The following is a 20,962-nucleotide window of genomic DNA, read 5'->3' on the forward strand; positions in this document are numbered from 1 at the left end:
TCTCATGCGTTAAAAGTTAAGCATTTGTTTGCAAAAAGAAAAGGAGTACTGTTGGTGTAGAGGGCTTCTACATCCATAGTGGCCAGGATGGCATTATCAGGAAAATCACTGATGGATTGTAGTTTCCTCAGGAAGTCAGTGGTGTCTCGAAGGTAGCTGGGAGTGCTGGTAGCCAGACAATCCTGCTGTCAGGGTGCCAATGCCTGAAATGATGGGGCGCCCAGGATTTCCAGATTTATGGATCTTGGGTAGTAGATAGAATATCCCAGGTCGGGGTTCCAGGGTTGTGTCTGTGGGGATTTGATCTTGTGCTTTTTCAGGGAGTTTCTTGAGCAAATGCTGTAGTTGCTTTTGGTAACACAATGCCATCCACAGACTCAGAAACAACTCTGACCTCATAATCAAAAAGGCTGACAAAGGGGGTGCTGTTGTCATCATGAATAGGTCGGAATATGAACAAGAGGTTGCTCGGCAGCTCTCCAACACCACTTTCTACAAGCCATTACCCTCTGATCCCACTGAGAGTTACCAAAAGCAGCTACAGCATTTGCTCAAGAAACTCCCTGAAAAAGCACAAGAACAAATCCCCACAGACACACCCCTGGAACCCCGACCTGGGATATTTTATCTACTACCCAAGATCCATAAACCTGGAAATCCTGGGCGCCCCATCATCTCAGGCATTGGCTCCCTGACTGCAGGATTGTCTGGCTATGTAGACTCCCTCCTCAGGCCCTACGCTACCAGCACTCCCAGCTACCTTCAAGACACCACTGACTTCCTGAGGAAACTACAATCCATCGGTGATCTTCCTGATAACACCATCCTGGCCACTATGGATGTAGAAGCCCTCTACACCAACATTCCACACAAAGATGGACTACAAACCGTCAAGAACACTATCCCCGATAATGTCACGGCTAACCTGGTGGCTGAACTTTGTGACTTTGTCCTTATCCATAACTATTTTACATTTGGGGACAATGTATACCTTCAAATCAGCGGCACTGCTATGGGTACCCGCATGGCCCCACAGTATGCCAACGTTTTTATGGCTGACTTAGAACAACGCTTTCTCAGCTATCGTCCCCTAACTCCCCTACTCTACTTGCGCTACATTGATAACATCTTCATCATCTGGACCCATGGAAAAGAAGCCCTTGAGGAATTTCACCATGATTTCAACAATCTCCATCCCACCATCAACCTCAGCCTGGTCCAGTCCACACAAGAAATCCACTTCCTGGACACTACAGTGCTAATAAAAGATGGTCACATAAACACCACCCTATACCGGAAACCTACTGACCGCTATTCCTACCTACATGCCTCCAGCTTTCACCCTGACCACATCACACGATCCATTGTCTACAACCAAGCACTGTGATACAACCGCATTTGCTCCAACCCCTCAGACAGAGACAGACACCTACAAGATCTCTATCAAGCATTCTTACAACTACAATACCCACCTGCGGAAGTGAAGAAACAGATTGATAGAGCCAGAAGAGTTCCCGGAAGTCACCTACTACAGGACAGGCCTAACAAAGAAAATAACAGAACGCCACTAGCCATCACCTTCAGCCCCCAACTAAAACCCCTCCAACGCATTATCAAGGATCTACAACCTATCCTGAAGGACGACCCAACACTCTCACAAATCTTGGGAGACAGGCCAGTCCTTGCCTACAGACAGTCCCCCAACCTGAAGCGAATACTCACCAGCAATCACATACCACACAACAGAACCACTAACCCAGGAACCTATCCTTGCAACAAAGCCCGTTGCCAACTGTGCCCACATATCTATTCAGGGGACACCATCACAGGGCCTAATCACATCAGCCACACTATCAGAGGCTCGTTCACCTGCACATCCACCAATGTGACATATGCCATCATGTGCCAGCAATGCCCCTCTGCCATGTACATTGGTCAAACTGGACAGTCTCTACATAAAAGAATAAATGGACACAAATCAGGTGTCAAGAATTATAACATTCATAAACCAGTTGGAGAACACTTCAATCTCTCTGGTCACTCGATTTCTGATCTCAAAGTGACTATCCTTCAACAAAAAACTTCAAAAATAGACTCCAACGAGAGACTGCTGAATTGGAATTCATTTGCAAATTGGATACAATTAACTTATGCTTGAATAGAGACTGGGAGTGGCTAAGTCATTATGCAAGGTAACCTATTTCCCCTTGTTTTTTCCTACCCCTCCGACCCCCCACTGTTCCTCAGACGTTCTTGTTAAACCCTGGATTTGTGTTGGAAATGGCCCACCTTGATTATCATACAAATTGTAAGGAGAGTGATTACTTTACATAAGCTATTACCAGCAGGAGAGTGGGGTGGGGGGAGAGAAAACCTTTTGTAGTGATAATCACCCATTTTTTCATGGTTTGTGTGTATAAAAACAAACATCTTCTGTATTTTCCACAGTATGTATCCGATGAAGTGAGCTGTAGCTCACGAAAGCTTATGCTCAAATAAATTGGTTAGTGTCTAAGGTGCCACAAGTACTCCTTATGTTTTTGTCTTCCCAAGGAATCTTAAGGGTGGGTAGGGGTCAAAATCCATCTTGTAATGGATAGCTAGTTACAGTCTCAACAGAGCTTCATAATCTACTCCAGACAGAGCATTAATCACATGTAGGGGGAGGTGCAGAGAAATAGCCCAGGCCCCACATTCCCTATTTAGCATGTGCAACGGTACCCAGTCCTCCCTCTGGAGCCATTAGGTCTTTTGGGCCCCCAGGTGGAGGAGGGTCCCACCCCAAGGACCTCTTGGTGGCCTAGGGAGAAGCTCAGAAGCTCTTCGAGGGAAAGGAGCACCTGTGGTTAGGTGACCATCTTTCTTTATTGTCTGGCTGTGCAGATGCCCGGGACTCCATTGCTAAGGTGGCATATGGCCGCGTGTTTGGTTGGATTGTCCGCAAAATCAATGAACTGCTGGCTGAGAATGTGGATCCTGAGGTGGAGCTGAGGGAGATTGGTGAGTCCCAACTATTTTGCTCCTGTCAGCCCCCTGAATGCACATGCTACAGTCAAAGGGGCAAAGCACCATGGGGGTGGAGGTGTCTCTAGGACTGAATACAGGGTTGTAATTCCCAGGAGATGGTAGCCTTGGGGAAGATTATTTTCACAGTGTCTCTGGAGGACACAGTCAGAAGAGGAACCTGGCTGCACAGATGTAATTCTGGGGGAGAATGCAGTCTTTGCAATGGGGCAGAGCTTGTGCTGGGGTTTGGATTGTTGCTGGGAGTCTCACTAGAGTTCACTGGGATTTAGTTCTAGTGTTCTCTGTGAGGTGGGTCTCTGTGGGGTGGAGGGAGCTGGGGTGTAGCTGGCTGCAGGGATGGGATTGGTGTGAGGGGAATGAGACGCAGTGCAGGGGTGTCATGGCAGCCTGTGGAAGAAGCATTATGCGGGGGGGGAGAGGGTTTCACAAGGCCAAGTCTCTGAGGGGATGAGAGCTTGGTGTGAAGGCATGGGGCTCAGGGAGGGGAGTATTTAGCTGCCAAAGTTGGGGGCTTAGTTTAAGGAGTATTCAGCCACCCCATAGGTGAGTCTACAGGGGTCTATGTTGAGGCTCATCTCCCTCCTTCTAGGGATCCTGGATATCTTTGGGTTTGAGAACTTTGTGGTGAATCGTTTTGAGCAGCTCTGCATAAACTTGGCCAATGAGCAGCTGCAGCACTTCTTCAATTATGTGAGTTCCAGGTGTGACATTTTCTGGCCTGGCAGGGTGCTCCGCAGGGCGTTGGGAGAGCCATGGGAGGGCAGAGTGGTGACCTCTCCTTGTACAGTAGGGCCCCCATGGGGCTGGGGGAGCCCAGAGTGGTGATCCTGGAGCAGAGGCCTCCTCATGCATGGGGGTTACCATTGGATGGTGGGCCTGGCACAGAGGGATTGCTCACAGCAGTGATCTTGTCTTGGGGAGGTTTGAAGCTGTGACTCTGCCTTGCATGTGGAGTGTTGAGGGGAAGGATGCATGACTTGGCTGAAGGCTGTTGGTGCTGCTGGGAGCTCCAATTTTACTCTCTTCTGTGTCTCAGCATATTTTCCAACTGGAGCAGGCCGCATACCAGGAGGAAGGGCTGCCCTGGGAGGAAATTACATTCAACAATAACAAACCCATTTTGGTGAGTGACCTAGAGCTGGGTGTGGGAGAGACCCCTCTAGCCCTAGGCAGAGGCCCGAGGGAGGAAGTGCTGTATCCAATGTTGGGAGGGTTAGGATCTTGGGAAAAGTTCTTTTGAAGGTGGGGGCAGAGAGTGTAGTGAGCAGATGGAGGGGAGATGGCCTCTCAGGAGAGGATGGACTGCCTTCACTCCTGTTAGGTAAGGGGCTCATCTCTTTTCCTTCTCCTGCTGCAGGACCTGTTCCTGGCCAAGCCGCTGGGGCTGCTGTCTCTCCTGGATGAGCAGAGCACGTTCCCTCAGGTATGGCAATTTGTGACTAGAGTGGTACAGGGACAAGCTGTGGATCAGAGAAGATGTTGTGGGGGCTGGTGCAACAGATGTCTGAGGAGAATCATAGAAGATTAGGGTTGGAAGAGACCTCAGGAGGTCATCTAGTCCACCCCCCTGCTCAAAGCAGGACCAACCCTGTGTTGTAATTGAAATCCAATATATTTGAAAATGTCAAAAAATATCCAAAAATATTTAGTACATTTCAGTTGGTAGTCTATTGTTTAACAGTGCGATTAAAACTGCTGTTAATCGCGATTAATTTTTTTAATTGCAATTAATTTTTTTTTAGTTAATTGCATGAGTTAACTGCCATTAATCAACAGCCCTAATAAAAAATGTACCAGGAAATTCCATATAAACACTCAAAAACCAGGAAATGGCCAACGTTAAGTTTTTCGGTATAACCTTAACATGTGTCCTGTTTGTGCATATGCATTACATTAGTCTTTAGTTATATGATCAGGTACTGTTATATATGTATGACCAGTATCTCATCCAGTGAACAAGGCAGGGTGCACTCATTCAGCAGAGGCGATTAAAAAAAAATTAGAAATAATTATACTTAAACATTATTTAAAAACAAGTATTTCATTTTTATAAGGAAAACCAACTCATTCTTAAAGAGCTTGATTGTACATGCATTCATAGAATCATAGAATATCAGGGTTGGAAGGGACCTCAGGAGGTCATCTAGTCCAACCCCCTGCTCAAAGCAGGACCAATACCCAACTAAATCATCCCAGCCAGGGCTTTCTCAAGCCTAACCTTAAAAATATCTAAGGAAGGAGATTCTACCACCTCCCTACGTAACGCATTCCAGTGTTTCACCACCCTCCTAGTGAAAAAGTTTATCCTAATATCCAACCTAAACCTCCCCCACTGCAACTTGAGACCATTACTCCTTGTTCTGTCATCAGCTACCACTGAGAACAGTCTAGAGCCCTCCTCTTTGGAACCCCCTTTCAGGAAGTTGAAAGCAGCTGTCAAATCCCCCCTCATTCTTCTCTTCCACAGACTAAACAATCCCAGTTCCCTCAGCCTCTCCTCATAAGTCATGTGTTCCCGTCCCCTAATCATTTTTGTTGCCTTCCGCTGGACTCTTTCCAATTTTTCCACATCCTTCTTGTAGTGTGGGGCCCAGAACTGGACACAGTACTCCAGATGAGGCCTCACCAATGTCGAATAGACGGAAACGATCACGTCCCTCGATCTGCTGGCAAAGGCCCTAATTATACATCCCAAAATGCCATTGGCCTTCTTGGCAACAAGGGCACACTGTTGACTCCTACCCAGCTTCTCGTCCATTGTAACCCCTAGGTCCTTTTCCGCAGAACTGCTGCCGAGCCATTCGGTCCCTAGTCTGTAGCGGTGCATGGGATTCTTCCGTCCTAAGTGCAGCACTCTGCACTTGTCCTTGTTGAACCTCATCAGATTTCTTTTGGCCCAATCCTCCAATTTGTCTAGGTCCCTCTGTATCCTATCTCCACCCTCCAACGTATCTACCACTCCTCCCAGTTTAGTGTCATTTGCAAACTTGCTGAGGGTGCAATCCACACCATCCTCTAGATCATTTATGAAGATATTGAACAAAACCGACCCTTGGGGCACTCCACTTGATACCGGCTGCCAACTAGACATGGAGCCATTGATCACTACCCATTGAGCCCGACAATCTAGCCAGCTTTCTATCCACCTTATAGTCCATTCATCCAGCCCATACTTCTTTAACTTGCTGGCAAGAATACTGTGGGAGACCGTGTCAAAAGCTTTGCTAAAGTCAAGGAACAACACGTCCACTGCTTTCCCTTCGTCCACAGAGCCAGTTATCTCATCATAGATGGCAATTAGATTAGTCTAGGGAGGTGGTGGAATCTCCTTCCTTAGAAGTTTTTTAAGGTCAGGCTTGACAAAGCCCTGGCTGGGATGATTTAATTGCGTATGGGTCCTGCTTTTGAGCAGGGGGTTGGACTAGATGACCTCCTGAGGTCCCTTCCAACCCTGATATTCTATGATTCTAGTCAGGCATGACTTGTCCTTGGTGAATCCATGCTGACTGTTCCTGATCACTTTCCTCTCCTCTAAGTGCTTCAGAATTGATTCCTTGAGGACCTGCTCCATGATTTTTCCAGGGACTGAGGTGAGGCTGACTGGCCTGTAGTTCCCAGGATCCTCCTTCTTCCCTTTTTTAAAGATGGGCACTACATTAGCCTTTTTCCAGTCATCTGGGACCTCCCCCGATCACCATGAGTTTTCAAAGATAATGGCCAATGGCTCTGCAATCACATCCACCAACTCCTTTAGCACTCTTGGATGCAGCGGATCCGGCCCTATGGACTTGTGCTCATCCAGCTTTTCTAAATAGTCCTGAACCACTTCTTTCTCCACAGAGGGCTGGTCACCTCCTTTTGATTGCAACAAGAGTATTTACAAAGGTTCTGGCTGTAGTGGCAACCCATCTACAAGGTCAAGGTGTATCAATATTTCCTTACTTTGACTGGTTAATCAAAAGTTGAACATAACAGTTAGTGCAAGAGTCCACGTGCACCCTGAGGCTCTTATTCCAACATCTCAAGTACATTTCAAGTTGCAGTGGGGGAGGTTTAGATTGGATATTAGGAAAAACTTTTTCACTAGGAGGGTGGTGAAACACTGGAATGCGTTACCTAGGGAGGTGGTAGAATCTCCTTCCTTAGAGGTTTTTAAGGTCAGGCTTGACAAAGCCCTGGCTGGGATGATTTAACTGGGAATTGGTCCTGCTTCGAGCAGGGGGTTGGACTAGATGACCTTCTGGGGTCCCTTCCAACCCTGATATTCTATGATTCTATGATCTCAGCTTAAACACAGAAAAGGCCACTTTAACCCTATGGACTTTAGAATTATTGTGGCAAGATTGGAGCTCACCACAGAGTGAACATACTGTCTTCTCGAGAGATTCCAAATTACACACAGCTTGATCTATCACCTCCAGCAACCCCTCAGACATGTGCAATTTTGCCTTGTTTGCTTGGGACACATGGCATCATTCACACATGTAACCCTGTTTGTGAGACTCATCTACATTGCATTCAGGCATGGCTCAAGCAGGCGTACGCACCAGGCCAACACAGTCTAGACATGTTGATCATGGTACGTTGGTGAAATCTCCACTCACTGAACTGGTGGAAGGAGAGACAGAACATTTGTATGGGAATCCTATTAACCCCCTTCTTTTCCAGTAAAAAAAAAAAGGTGACATTTCTGTTGGGATGAGAAGCCCATATAAAGGGCCGTGTAGCTCAGGGCACTTTGTCCCCATTGAGACACATTATCAACATGCTAGAACTGAAAGTTGTGTATGAATCATGAAAACGCTGCTTGCTTCTGATCTAGAATCAGCACATGCAGATTGTCAGACAATATGAAAGCTGTCTGCTATATCAACAAGTAGGGCAAAGCAAGATCCTCTCACTTGAGCACAGAAGTGACAACCTCTGGAACTGGCTCATTCACCATCACATCGCACTGTCTGCGGTTCACGTACGGGGAAACAAACCATGTTAGCTGACAGGCTTAGCAGGCATTTTTCTGGGGACCATGAGTGGGAACTACAAGACCAGGTGACACAGAATATATTCTTTCATTGGGGTCTTCTGTTCAGGGATCTGTCTCCATCAAGCGAAAACAGGGATTGTCAGAGATACTGTTCCAGGGATGCTTGAGGCCCAAATTCAACCAGAGATGCCTTCCTGCTTAAATGATTGGATCATCTGATATACACATTTCTTCCAATTCCCCAGCTGCTGAAAGTGCTGGTAAAGGTCGGGCAAGGCAAGGCAAAAGTCATCCTGGTGATACCAATATGGTCAAGGCAATTCTGGTTCCCTGTGTTACTCCAGCTGTCCACTCATTCTCACCTCTGCATCCCATTGTCAGCTGACCTACTTACTCGGGACAGAAGCATACCGTCCCAGCCCAGCATTTCTGTACCTATCAGTAGAGCTGGGACTTGAGTGATAGTGGAGAATGTCAAAAAATATCAGTGTAGATGCTAAGCGTACAAAGTGAACAAACCAAACGCAAAGAAATATCATTTTCACGGATAATCCTATAGCATCTTGCCTGATACTTGAAGTAACAGCAAGTGAAACATTTCCTTACCGAAGAGTGATACATTTTTATGCTGATTTCCATTTACTTTTGGCATTATTCGATTACATTCCCCAAATCTTTGAAGCTAGCTCCCTGTGAAGTCATGTTGGCTGCTGCTGCTCTTTGCATTTTTCCCCCAAAGGAATTACACCCTGAGCACTTTAAGGAGTTTTAGTATTCTCCAGCTGACCTGGTAGATTTTTATCCTTCCTCACAATGTACCAAGCCTATTAGATTTTTTATTTTATTTTTTTTTTTTTTTTTAATTCCCACAAATTTGCTTTAGGTCTTGATCATACAGATAGCCCACTTGATTTCAATGGGACCACTCGTGTGTAAAGTTAAATATGTGTATAAGTGTTTGCAGAATCAGGGTCTTTGCCTCTTTCGTTATGCCATTTAGAGTTCAAAGATCTGTAAGTCAGAGAGGAACATTAGACCCATAGAATCATAGAAGATTAGGGTTGGAAGAGACCTCAGGAGGTCAAAGCAGAACCAACCCCAACAAAATCAACCCAGGAGTCAAGCCAGGCCCTAAAAACCTCTAAGAATGAAGATTCCACCATTCATATAGTTTCACTTTGAAATATTGTAGCTGTACCTGGGATATGGCATCATCTCTGTGCAACACATAATAGACAAACTGAAAGGACCTGCTGCATAACACAGGCCACAGAATTTCACCCAGTAACTCCTTCACTGAGCCTAGTAACTTGTGACTGAGATTGTGTGAGTCTCTTCCTAAAAGATCCATTAAATCTTGATTTAAAGACTTCAATTGATGGAGAATCCGACACATCTCTTTGTTCAAATGTGGGTGGATGCCAATCTGGGAAGCTAGTGGGTGGATTTACAGTATGGGCATTTGCAGAAAGGCTAAGTAGCTGTTGGTAGAGGGAGTTGCTGCATGGACAAGAATTCTCTTCATCACTGTCTCAGCTTTTAGGGTGGCTTTTATTGTATTTGTATTGTATTGAAATGTGTTTCTAGTCAGTTGTAGATCCCTGCCCAGTGTCTTGGTGGGAATGGAGATGCTGTATAAATAATAACTATTAATTTCTCATTTTGTGGGATTTTACTATCAAATCTCTTGTGTTGCAGGCGACTGATAAAACCTTTGTGGATAAACTGAACAGCACCTTCAAGGGGAACTCACACTTCCAGCCATGTAGGGGCCGTGTGCTAGGGTTCAGCATCATTCACTATGCAGGGAAGGTAAGTACTTTTTAGGGTACAAAATGGCACTCTGTCTCATGTGAGTGAAAGAGATGGTGTGTGATCCAGGGCCCATGGGGGTATGGGTGGGAGAGATGTGCTCCTGGGGGGCCACTTCTTAAGTGAGGTTGGGCTCTCTAGAAGGTATCCTATTTAACATAGTTATCAATGACCTGGAAGAAAACATAAAATTATTGCTGATAAAGTCTTCAGATGAACCAAAAATTGGGGGCGTAGTAATTAACGAAGAGGACAGGTCACTGATTCAGGGTGATCTCAGTCTCTTGGTAAACTGGGGGCAGGTAAACAGTATGAGTTTTAATGTAGCTAAATATAAATGTATACATCTAGGAACAAAGAATGTAGGCCATACTTAGCCCTTGTCTACACTACAAAGTTTTGTCGGCAAAAGTTATGCCACTTTAAAACCGCTGTTGCGTGTCCACACTAGCTCCTGGTGTCAGGAGAGTGCATCCTTGCTAACAGCTCTTGCATTGACACAAAGAGCAATGCACCTGTAGCTATCCTACTGTGCAATTGCCTGCAGGGTGCTTTGGGAACGGTTTGCAATGCCTCATGGGACAGGTACGGCATCACATGATGCAGGTTCTTCTTCGAGTGGTGTCCCTGTGGGTGCTCCACTCTAGATGTCAGTGCATCCCTGTGCTGGAGATTTTTCGCAGCAGTACTCAGTCGGGAGAAGGGCGTGCACAGGAGCTGTCTCGTGCAGCTGTTGGCGCCTCCTGTAGTGCGTGCACCCCCGACCGTCACCTCAGTTCCTTCTCAACTGACCTTGGCTGCAGATTGAGCTCCGCGGCAGTACTCTCTTTGATACATTCGGGGGCGGGGGGGGGGAGTTAAAGTTACATAAGAACTTCTTATTAATCTATACTTAGTTGCATAGTTTCATTAGTATTAGTCTGTATATAGAAAAGGAGTACTTGTGGCACCTTAGAGACTAACAAATTTATTTGAGCATAAGCTTTCGTGAGCTACAGCTCACTTCATCGGATGCATTCAGTGGAAAATACAGTGGGGAGATTTGTATACACAGAGAACATGAAACAATGGGTGTTACCATACAGACTGTAACAAGAGTGATCAGGAAAGGTGAGCTATTACCAGCAGGAAGGGGGTGAGGGAAGAGGCGGGGGAACCTTTTGTAGAGATAATCAAGGTGGGCATCTTCATCAAGTAGATTAGGGGACGAGAACTGAGGACGAGAACTGAGGAACCCAGAAGTTACCTACTACAGGACAGGCCCAACAAAGAAAATAACAGAACACCACTAGCCATCACCTTCAGCCCCCAACTAAAACCTCTCCAATGCATCATCAAGGATCTACAACCTATCCTGAAGGATGACCCATCACTCTCACAGATCTTGGGAGACAGGCCAGTCCTTGCTTACAGACAGCCCCCCAACCTGAAGCAAATACTCACCAGCAACCACACACCACACAACAGAAACACTAACCCAGGAACCTATCTTTGCAACAAAGCCCGTTGCCAACTGTGTCCACATATCTATTCAGGGGACACCATCATAGGGCCTAATCACATCAGCCACACTATCAGAGGCTCGTTCACCTGCACATCTATCAGTGTGATATATGCCATCATGTACATTGGCCGGACTGGACAATCTCTACGTAAAAGAATAAATGGACACAAATCAAATGTCAAGAATTATAACATTAAAAAACCAGTCGGAGAACACTTCAATCTCTTTGGTCACTTGCTTACAGACCTAAAAGTGGCAATTCTTCAACAAAAAAACTTCAAAAACAGACTCCAATGAGAGACTGCTGAATTGGAATTAATTTGCAAACTGGATACAATTAACTTAAGCTTGAATAAAGACTGGGAGTGGATGTGTCATTACACAAAGTAAAACTATTTCCCCTTGTTTATTTCCCCTTCTACTGTTCTTGTAGAGTGGTGGAAATGGCTCACCTTGATTATCACTACAAAAGGTTCCCCCGCCTCTTCCCCCCGCCCCCACCGCTCTCCTCCTGGTAATAGCTCGCCTTTCCTGATCACTCTTGTTACAGTCTGTATGGTAACACCCATTGTTTCATGTTCTCTGTGTATATAAATCACCCCACTGTATTTTCCACTGAATACATCCGATGAAGTGAGCTGTAACCCACGAAAGCTTATGCTCAAATAAATTTGTTAGTCTCTAAGTTGCCACAAGTACTCCTTTTCTTTTTACGGATACAGACTACACGGCTGCTACTCTGAAACCAGTCTGTATATAGTTTACATAGTTTTTTTAGTTCCTCTTACAGGTTTTTCTTCTTCAACAACAACAAATTCTTTACTTAGTTGTCCGTTTAGGAATAGCTCTACGGTTTACCACTTCAATTAACTCCCACCCTCATCTATTGAGCAGGGGAGAGGCTTAACTGAAGTCATGCTGGGCTCAACAGGGTTTAAAAAATGTGACTCCTGCCATGAACCAATGCTGGTCTCTGACAGCCACGCATCCTGCATACAGTGTCTGGGATAAACTCATATCTCCAAGAAATGCATACACTGCAGCAATTTGAAGTCAAGAGCAAGACGTAATAGGGATCTCCATTTGAAAATGCTTCTGATGGAGAAATCCCTCCAACCGCTGCAAGAGACGTTCTCCAGGGAGTCTCATAAACCGAGATTCCTAAGCTACGATAAGGTTCCGACTTCCAAAACTATCAGGAGGCGAGCCTCGACCTCTCCAAGGAACTTTCACAAAAAGAGAGCTTCTCCAGCAAGGTCTTTACCCTCAGTGCTCCACTCATCCAGAAAGAGCACTTATAAGGCACTGGGCTCCTCCAGCACCATCTGTCAGCGGACCTCTGCCAAGCCCCAAAATGCAGCACCGGAGTTGAGACGTCAAGTCTCCTCCATGGCACTGACTATCCCAGTGTGGCATGCAACACAGGCAGCGGCAATGCAATCAATGCTGCCACCACTGGCACCAGCTCCAGACTTGATGTCGGCTAACAAACTGAATCCGGCACTGGTCAGGGCTCAAATGGTTGACTGCAACCCCGAGGCGGGACCAATGCAACTGCTACATCATACTGACATAGCAGTTTCTTCTGCACCACAGTCACCACTGCTCAAAACCGAACACTCCCCGAGCTACATAGCATGGTACTATCCTTCATCTCCTGCACCGATCTCCATGCATAGTGGTGAGGAAGGAGACGTGCAGGACAACCGCTTCTCTGTGTTCATCCCCATCACAGATGAGACCTACATGGAACACTATGAAGCCTAAGACTCATCGCTCCAAGCATTCACAGCCCTGCTATGCGCAGCACTGGCCTTACCCATTACCACCTTGTGACATTATTGACTTGAACTGGGACCGTATAGAACATTGTTGCAACCAAGGTCCTGTAGTGGCACCAAATATTGTATAAAGGGGGTCAAATAAGGTGTCTAAGATGAGGTTATGGTTTGCTGGTTAGGATTATGCTATCTGTTTGCATGTATCATTTTGTATTTAAAGATATAAGTATTGGCTCTATACTGTCTGTATTCCAAACTTATGCTATGCTTCTGGGTGACACCCCAGACAAGTTGGTGTCAGCTCTGCCTAGCCTGTTTGATGGCCCATTAAGGACCATCAGCTATACAAGTGACCCAATGAGAGAAGGCAGACATGCCTCGTGACTCAGCAAGGTATGCAGGGACCTGCCGATGGACAGAACTCTGAGGGTTTTCCAGGCCATGTGGTGGACAGCTTGTCCTTGGGACAAAGAAAGAAAGACCACATGGCAAGAGAGTATAAAAAGCTGCTGCAGCTCCTCCAGCTGGTCTTCAATCCTGCTTCTTACCTCTGGAGGGACTTTGCTACGCTGAAGCTTTGCACCAAGGACTGAATGACCCATCCCAGCTGCGGATGTACTCCAGAGACTTGATTTGAACCTGCACTTTATTCCATCACTGCTGCAAGCTCGAACCAAGAACTTTGCCATTCCTGTATGTAATTGATTCCATTTAACCAATTCTAGCACTCATCTCTATCTTTTTCCTTTTATGAATAAACCTTTAGATTTTAGATTCTAAAGGATTGGCAACAGCGTGATTTGTGGGTAAGGTCTGATTTATATATTGACCTGGGTCTGGGGCTTGGCCCTTTGGGGTCGAGGGAACCTCTTTTTTTAACCATTCATCCCCATAAGGAGTGGCACTGGTGGTGATACTGGGAAACTGGAGTGTCTAAGGGAATTGCTTGTGTGACTTGTGGTTAGCCAGTGCTGTAAAACCAAAGTCTTCTCTGTTTGGCTGGTTTGGTTTGCCTTGATGGGCATAGAAACCCCAGCCTTGGGCTGTAACTGCCCTGCTTTAAGCAATTTGTCCTGAATTGGCACTCTCAGTTGGGTCCCGCCAGAACCAGCCTTGTTACACACCTTACCCCATGTAATGGCCACAAGGGGGGTCTGTCATAAATATAAAGGGAAGGGTAACCACCTTTCTGTATACAGTGCTATAAAATCCCTCCTGGCCAGAGGCAAAACCCTTTCACCTGTAAAGGATTAAGAAGCTAAGATAACCTCGCTAGCACCTGACTAAAATGACCAATGAGGAGACAAGATACTTTCAAAGCTGGAGGGGGAGAAACAAAGGGTCTGTCTGTCTGTTTGATGCTTTTGCCGGGAACAGATCAGGAATGCAGTCTCAGAAACTCTGTTAAGTTAGTAAGTAATCTAGCTAGAAATGCGTTAGATTTCCTTTTGTTTATTGGCTGGTAAAATACACTGTGCTGAATTGAGTGTATATTCCTGTTTTTGTGTCTTTTTGTAGCTTAAGGTTTTGCCTAGAGGGATTCTCTATGTTTTGAATCTGTAAGGTATTTACCATCCTGATTTTACAGAGGTGATTTTTTTATCTTTTCTTTAATTAAGATTCTTCTTTTAAGAACCTGATTGATTTTTCATTGTTCTTAAGATCCAAGGGTTTGGGTCTGTGTTCACCTATGCAAATTGGTGAGGATTTTTATCAAGCTTTCCCCAGGAAAGGGGGTGTAGGGCTTGGGGGGATATTGATTCACCAAGGGAAGGTCATGCCTGACTAATCTAATCGCCTTCCTTGATGAGATTACTGGTTCTGTGGATGAAGGGAAAGCAGTGGACGTATTGTTTCTTGACTTTAGCAAAGCTTTTGACACGGTTTCCCACAGTATTCTTGTCAGCAAGTTAAGGAAGTATGGGCTGGATGAATGCACTATAAGGTGGGTAGAAAGTTGGCTAGATTGTCGGGCTCAACGGGTAGTGATCAATGGCTCCATGTCTAGTTGGCAGCCGGTATCAAGTGGAGTGCCCCAAGGGTCGGTGCTGGGGCCGGTTTTGTTCAATGTCTTCATAAATGATCTGGAGGATGGTGTGGATTGCACTCTCAGCAAATTTGCGGATGATACTAAACTAGGAGGAGTGGTAGATACGCTGGAGGGCAGGGATAGGATACAGAGGGACCTAGACAAATTGGAGGATTGGGCCAAAAGAAATCTGATGAGGTTCAACAAGGATAAGTGCAAGGTCCTGCACTTAGGACGGAAGAATCCCATGCACCGCTACAAACTAGGGACCGAATGGCTAGGCAGCAGTTCTGCGGAAAAGGACGTAGGGGTTACAGTGGACGAGAAGCTGGATATGAGTCAACAGTGTGCCCTTGTTGCCAAGAAGGCCAATGGCATTTTGGGGTGTATAAGTAGGGGCATTCCCAGCAGATCGAGGGACGTGATCGTTCCCCTCTATTCGACATTGGTGAGGCCTCATCTGGAATACTGTGTCCAGTTTTGGGCCCCACACTTCAAGAAGGATGTGGATAAATTGGAGAGAGTCCAGCGAAGGGCAACAAAAATGATTAGGGGTCTGGAACACATGAGTTATGAGGAGAGGCTGAGGGAACTGGGATTGTTTAGTCTTCAGAAGAGAAGAATGAGGGGGGATTTGATAGCTGCTTTCAACTACCTGAGAGGTGGTTCCAAAGAGGATGGTTCTAGACTATTCTCAGTGGTAGAAGATGACAGGACAAGGAGTAATGGTCTCAAGTTGCAGTGCGGGAGGTTTAGGTTGGATATTAGGAAAAACTTTTTCCCTAGGAGGGTGGTGAAACACTGGAATGAGTTACCTAGGGAGGTGGTAGAATCTCCTTCCTTAGAAGTTTTTAAGGTCAGGCTTGAGAAAGCCCTGGCTGGGATGATTTAGTTGGGGATTGGTCCTGCTTTGAGCAGGGGGTTAGACTAGATGACCTCCTGAGGTCCCTTCCAACCCTGATATTCTATGATTCTCTGATTTTGTGGGAAGACGTCTCCAAGTGGGCTCTTTCCCTGTTCTTTGTTTAACACGCTTGGTAGTGGCAGCATAGGGTTCAAGGACAAGGCAAATTTGTACCTTAGGGACGTTTTTAACCTTAGCTGGTAAGAATAAGCTTAGGGGGTCTTTCATGCAGGTCCCCACATCTGTATCCTAGAGTTCAGAGTGAGGAAGGAACCTTGACAGGGTCCTTGGGCCACATACCAGAACTCATATTCTGATCCCCCTTCCCGAACCAGAAGAGGATTCAGAGTACACCCATCATTACCACATAGAGAAACCTCTGACCCCCCTGACACAGAAATAGAAGAGGAAGAGATACTATCACAGGCAGACCTGGATGATTCACCACTTGCCCTACACTCATCTTTCACACCAAACGAAGCTGGGACGCCATCTACCCCTACGACACCAGATGACCTGAAACAGTTCCAAGAACTCTTCAAAAGAGTAGCAAACAGCCAAGAAATTGCCTTACATGAGGTGCAGAAGAAACAAGATAAATTGTTAATCTTACAGGTGGCATCATTGACCAAGGTCGTCCTCCCCATGGATGAGGCTATAATGGAGCCTGCGGAGGTAATATGGCAAACACCAGCATCTGCACCACCCATCAACAAAAGGGCTGACAGGAAATACTTTGTTCCAGCCAAAGGCATGGAATTTTTGTTTTCATACCCTCAAGCCTGTTCTCTGGTAGTAGAGGCTGCCAGTCAGCGCAGTAAATAGCCTCATTTCTGCTCCACACCACAAGATAAAGAACACAAGAGACTGGACCTCTTTGGGTGGAAAGTTTACTCGTCAGCCACCCTTCTGCTTAGACTTGCCAACTATTCTGCTCTACTAGCAAATTACGACTACTCTAACTATAGTAAAATACAAGCGCTCGTGGAGGACCTCCCCAAGCATAAACGTCCTCAACGCGATGCCATTGTCAATGAGGGTCAGTTAATAGCCCGCACAGCGCCACAAGCCTCAATGGATGTAGTGGACACAGCTGCCCGAACAACTGCAACAACTGTGGTTATGAGAAGAGCATCATGGTTGCCAGCTTCAGGAATTCCGAAAGAACTACAGCTAAAAGAAGAGGACCTCCACTTCGATAGGGATAAACTATTCTCGTCTCAAACAGACGATGTCCTTCATACCGTGAAGGACTCCGGAGCGACGCAGAGTATACTAGGCATACACCCACCGCCTGACAAATGTCCACACTTTACACCACACCAGAGGCCATGAGACGCCTTGTTTAACTGTCAACAACCACGATACTTTGCTGAGAACAGACGCAAACAACGAGCTCAGAGACTACAAGCTCCGCAGAACCAGGCCTCGTCCAACCGTCCATCTACATCTAAGCCACAATTTTGAAGTATTGGTAGAGGGTATGCATGACCTCTCCACACCTCTACCGCAAACAAATACCCCATCCCACAACTTTGGTCACTGCCTATGCCCATTTCACTATTCCTGGGCTGCGATAACCACAGATCAATGGTGGTTATCACATTCCAGTGTTTCACCACCCTCCTAGTGAAAAAGTTTTTCCTAATATCCAACCTAAATCTCCCCCACTGTAACTTGAGACCATTACTCCTTGTTCTGTCATTTGCCACCACTGAGAACAGTCTAGAGCCATCCTCTTTGGAACCCCATTTCAGGTAGTTGAAAGCAGCTATCAAATCCCCCTTCATTCTTCTCTTCTGAAGACTAAATATCCCCAGTTCCCTCAGCCTCTCCTCATAAGTCATGTGTTCCAGTCCCCTAATCATTTTTGTTGCCCTCCGCTGGACTCTTTCCAATTTTTCCACATCCTTCTTGTAGTGTAGGGCCCAAAACTGGACACAGTACTCCAGATGAGGCCTCACCAATGTCAAATAGAGGGGAACGATCACGTCCCTCAATCTGCTGGCAATGCCCCTACTTATACATCCCAAAATGCCATTGGCCTTCTTGGCAACAAGGGCACACTGCTGACTCATATTCAACTTCTCGTCCACTGTAACCCCTAGGTCCTTTTCTGCAGGACTGCTGCCGAGCCATTCGGTCCCTAGTCTGTAGCGGTGCATGGGATTCTTCCGTCCTAAGTGCAGGACTCTGCACTTGTCCTTGTTGAACCTCATCAGATTTCTTTTGGCCCAATCCTCCAATTTGTCTAGGTCCCTCTGTATCCTATCCTATCCCTACCCTACAGCGTATCTACCACTCCTCCCAGTTTAGTGTCATCTGCAAACTTGCTGAGGGTGTAATCCACACCATCCTCCAGATCATTTATGAAGATATTGAACAAAAACGGCCCCAGGACCGACCCCTGGGGCACTCCACTTGATACCGGCTGCCAACTAGACATGGAGCCGTTGAGCCCGACAATCTAGCCAGCTTTCTATCCACCTTATAGTCCATTCATCCAGCCCATACTTCTTTAACTTGCTGACAAGAATACTGTGGGAGACCGTGTCAAAAGCTGTGCTAAAGTCAAGGAACAATACGTCCACCGCTTTCCCTTCATCCACAGAGCCAGTTATCTCGTCATAGAAGGCAATTAGATTAGTCAGGCATGACTTGCCCTTGGTGAATCCATGCTGACTGTTCCTGATCACTTTCCTCTCCTCTAAGTGGTTCAGAATTGATTCCTTGAGGACCTGTTCCATGATTTTTCCAGGGACTGAGGTGAGGCTGACTGGCCTGTAGTTCCCCAATCCTCCTTCTTCCCTTTTTTAAAGATGGGCACTACATTAGCCTTTTTCCAGTCATCCGGGACTTCCCCCAATCGCCATGAGTTTTCAAAGATAATGGCCAATGGCTCTGCAATCACATCCGCCAACTCCTTTAGCACTCTCGGATGCAACGGATCCGGCTCCATGGACTTGTGCTCATCCAGCTTTTCTAAATAGTCCCGAACCACTTCTTTCTCCACAGAGGGCTGGTCACTACCTCCCCATGCTGTGCTGCCCAGTGCAGCAGTCTGGGAGCTGACCTTGTTCATGAAGACAGAGGCAAAAAAAGCATTGAGTACATTAGCTTTTTCCACATCCTCTGTCACTAGGTTGCCTCCCTCATTCAGTAAGGGGCCCACACTTTCCTTGACTTTCTTCTTGTTGCTAACATACCTGAAGAAACTCTTCTTGTTACTCTTAACATCTCTTGCTAGCTGCAATTCCAGGTGTGATTTGGCCTTCCTAATTTCACTCCTGCAAGCCCGAGCAATATATTTATACTCATCCCTGGTCATTTGTCCAATCTTCCACTTCTTGTAAGCTTCTTTTTTGTATTTAAGAGCAGCAAGGATTTCAATGTTAAGCCAAGCTGGTCGCCTGCCATATTTACTATTCTTTCTACGCATTGGGATGGTTTGTCTCTGTAACCTCAATAAGGATTCTTTAAAATACAGCCAGCTCTCCTGGACTCCTTTCCTCCTCATGTTATTCTCCCAGGGGATCTTGCCCATCAGTTCCTTGAGGGAGTCAAAGTCTGTTTTTCTGAAGTCCAGGGTATGTATTCTGCTGCTCTCCTTTCTTCCATGTGTCAGGATCCTGAACTCGACCATTTCATGGTCACTGCCTCCCAGGTTCCCATCCACTTTTGCTTCCCCTATTAATTCTTCCCGGTTTGTGAGCAGCAGGTCAAGAAGAGCTCTGCCCCTAGTTGGTTCTTCCAGCACTTGCACCAGGAAATTGTCCCCTACACTTTCCAAAAACTTCCTGGATTGCCTATGCACCACTGTATTGCTATCCCAGCAGATATCAGGGTGATTGAAGTGTCCCATGAGAACCAGGGCCTGCGATCTAGTAACTTCTGCGAGTTGCCGGAAGAAAGCCACAGTAGACCTGTCTCACCAGCTAGGTCGATAGATAAACTAAAAGAAATCCTCCCTGGAACCAGCTCAGCACTTGGGCTTTATTGGAGCCGACTTAGACTCCATACAAGCTAAGGCAATATTACCAAACCTCAGGTTCACGACATTGACCAATCTTATTTCCACAGTGACCATCAGCCCACAAGCTTCAGTGAGGACCTGCCTTCAGATTCTGGGACATAGGGCAGCTACGACTTTCATAGTAAAGTATACCAGACTCCATTTGCGCTGTCTGCAGCACTGGTTGAGCATAGTCTGTGCACCCAGCAAACACTCTCTCAACAGATGTGTGACACTACCACCAAGGGTTATCCTCTCCCTACAATGGTGGACACAACCAGGCAATGTATGCTCAGGGATTCCCTTTCAACAAGACCCCCCCCGTCTGTGACTATTACAACAGACGCCTCCCTGATAGGTCCGGGCGTACACTTGGGTCACCACAATGTACAAGGCAAGTGGTCTGCGACGGAAACCTCACTACATATCAATGTCCCTTAACTCCACGTGGGTACACAGTGCATGCCACCACTTCCTCCCACTTATATGGCAGACTTCAATCTCTATTGTCACCGACAATGTGGCATGCATGTTTTACATCAATTGCCAAGGGGGAGCCAGGTCTCACTCGCTATGCATAGAAGCCATGAAACTTGTGGAACTTGTGCATCCGCAACAATATAAACATCACAGCGTCATACCTACCGGGATGCCAAAACACTACTGCCGACAACTTCAGCAGGCACTTCTCACAGGAACATGAGTGGGAAATTCATGTCAGAGTTCTCAGCACGATATTCCAAAAATGGGGCCACCCAGTGATCGACCTGTTCGCCTCAGCGACAAACTACAAATGTCCACTCTTTTACTCCAGGGCCAGCCTGGCACCGGGATTGTTAGGGGATGCCTTCCTCATCCTGTGGAATGCATCACTCATGTATGTCTTCCTGCTGATACCAATGATCCCAT

At 46.3% G+C, this 20,962-nt stretch overlaps 1 protein-coding gene across 8 annotated transcripts in view; it reads left to right on the forward strand.

The window, feature by feature from the left end:
* Positions 1-20,962, forward strand: part of LOC140911037 (myosin-IIIb-like) — a 155,083-nt gene that overhangs the window by 23,958 nt on the left and 110,163 nt on the right. For all 8 annotated transcript variants that reach the window (XR_012158817.1, XR_012158819.1, XR_012158820.1 and 5 more), the window contains exons 10-14: positions 2,884-3,000; positions 3,617-3,717; positions 4,064-4,150; positions 4,385-4,450; positions 9,710-9,823. Coding sequence is in view for 3 of the 8 variants with exons in the window: in XM_073343221.1 (XP_073199322.1) it covers positions 2,884-3,000; positions 3,617-3,717; positions 4,064-4,150; positions 4,385-4,450; positions 9,710-9,823 (485 nt within the window). In the remaining 5 variants the exon portion in view is untranslated. The remainder of the gene's footprint in view (positions 1-2,883; positions 3,001-3,616; positions 3,718-4,063; positions 4,151-4,384; positions 4,451-9,709; positions 9,824-20,962) is intronic.

Source organism: Lepidochelys kempii, chromosome 5, assembly GCF_965140265.1.
Source record: "Lepidochelys kempii isolate rLepKem1 chromosome 5, rLepKem1.hap2, whole genome shotgun sequence".
Taxonomy (NCBI): domain Eukaryota; kingdom Metazoa; phylum Chordata; order Testudines; family Cheloniidae; genus Lepidochelys; species Lepidochelys kempii.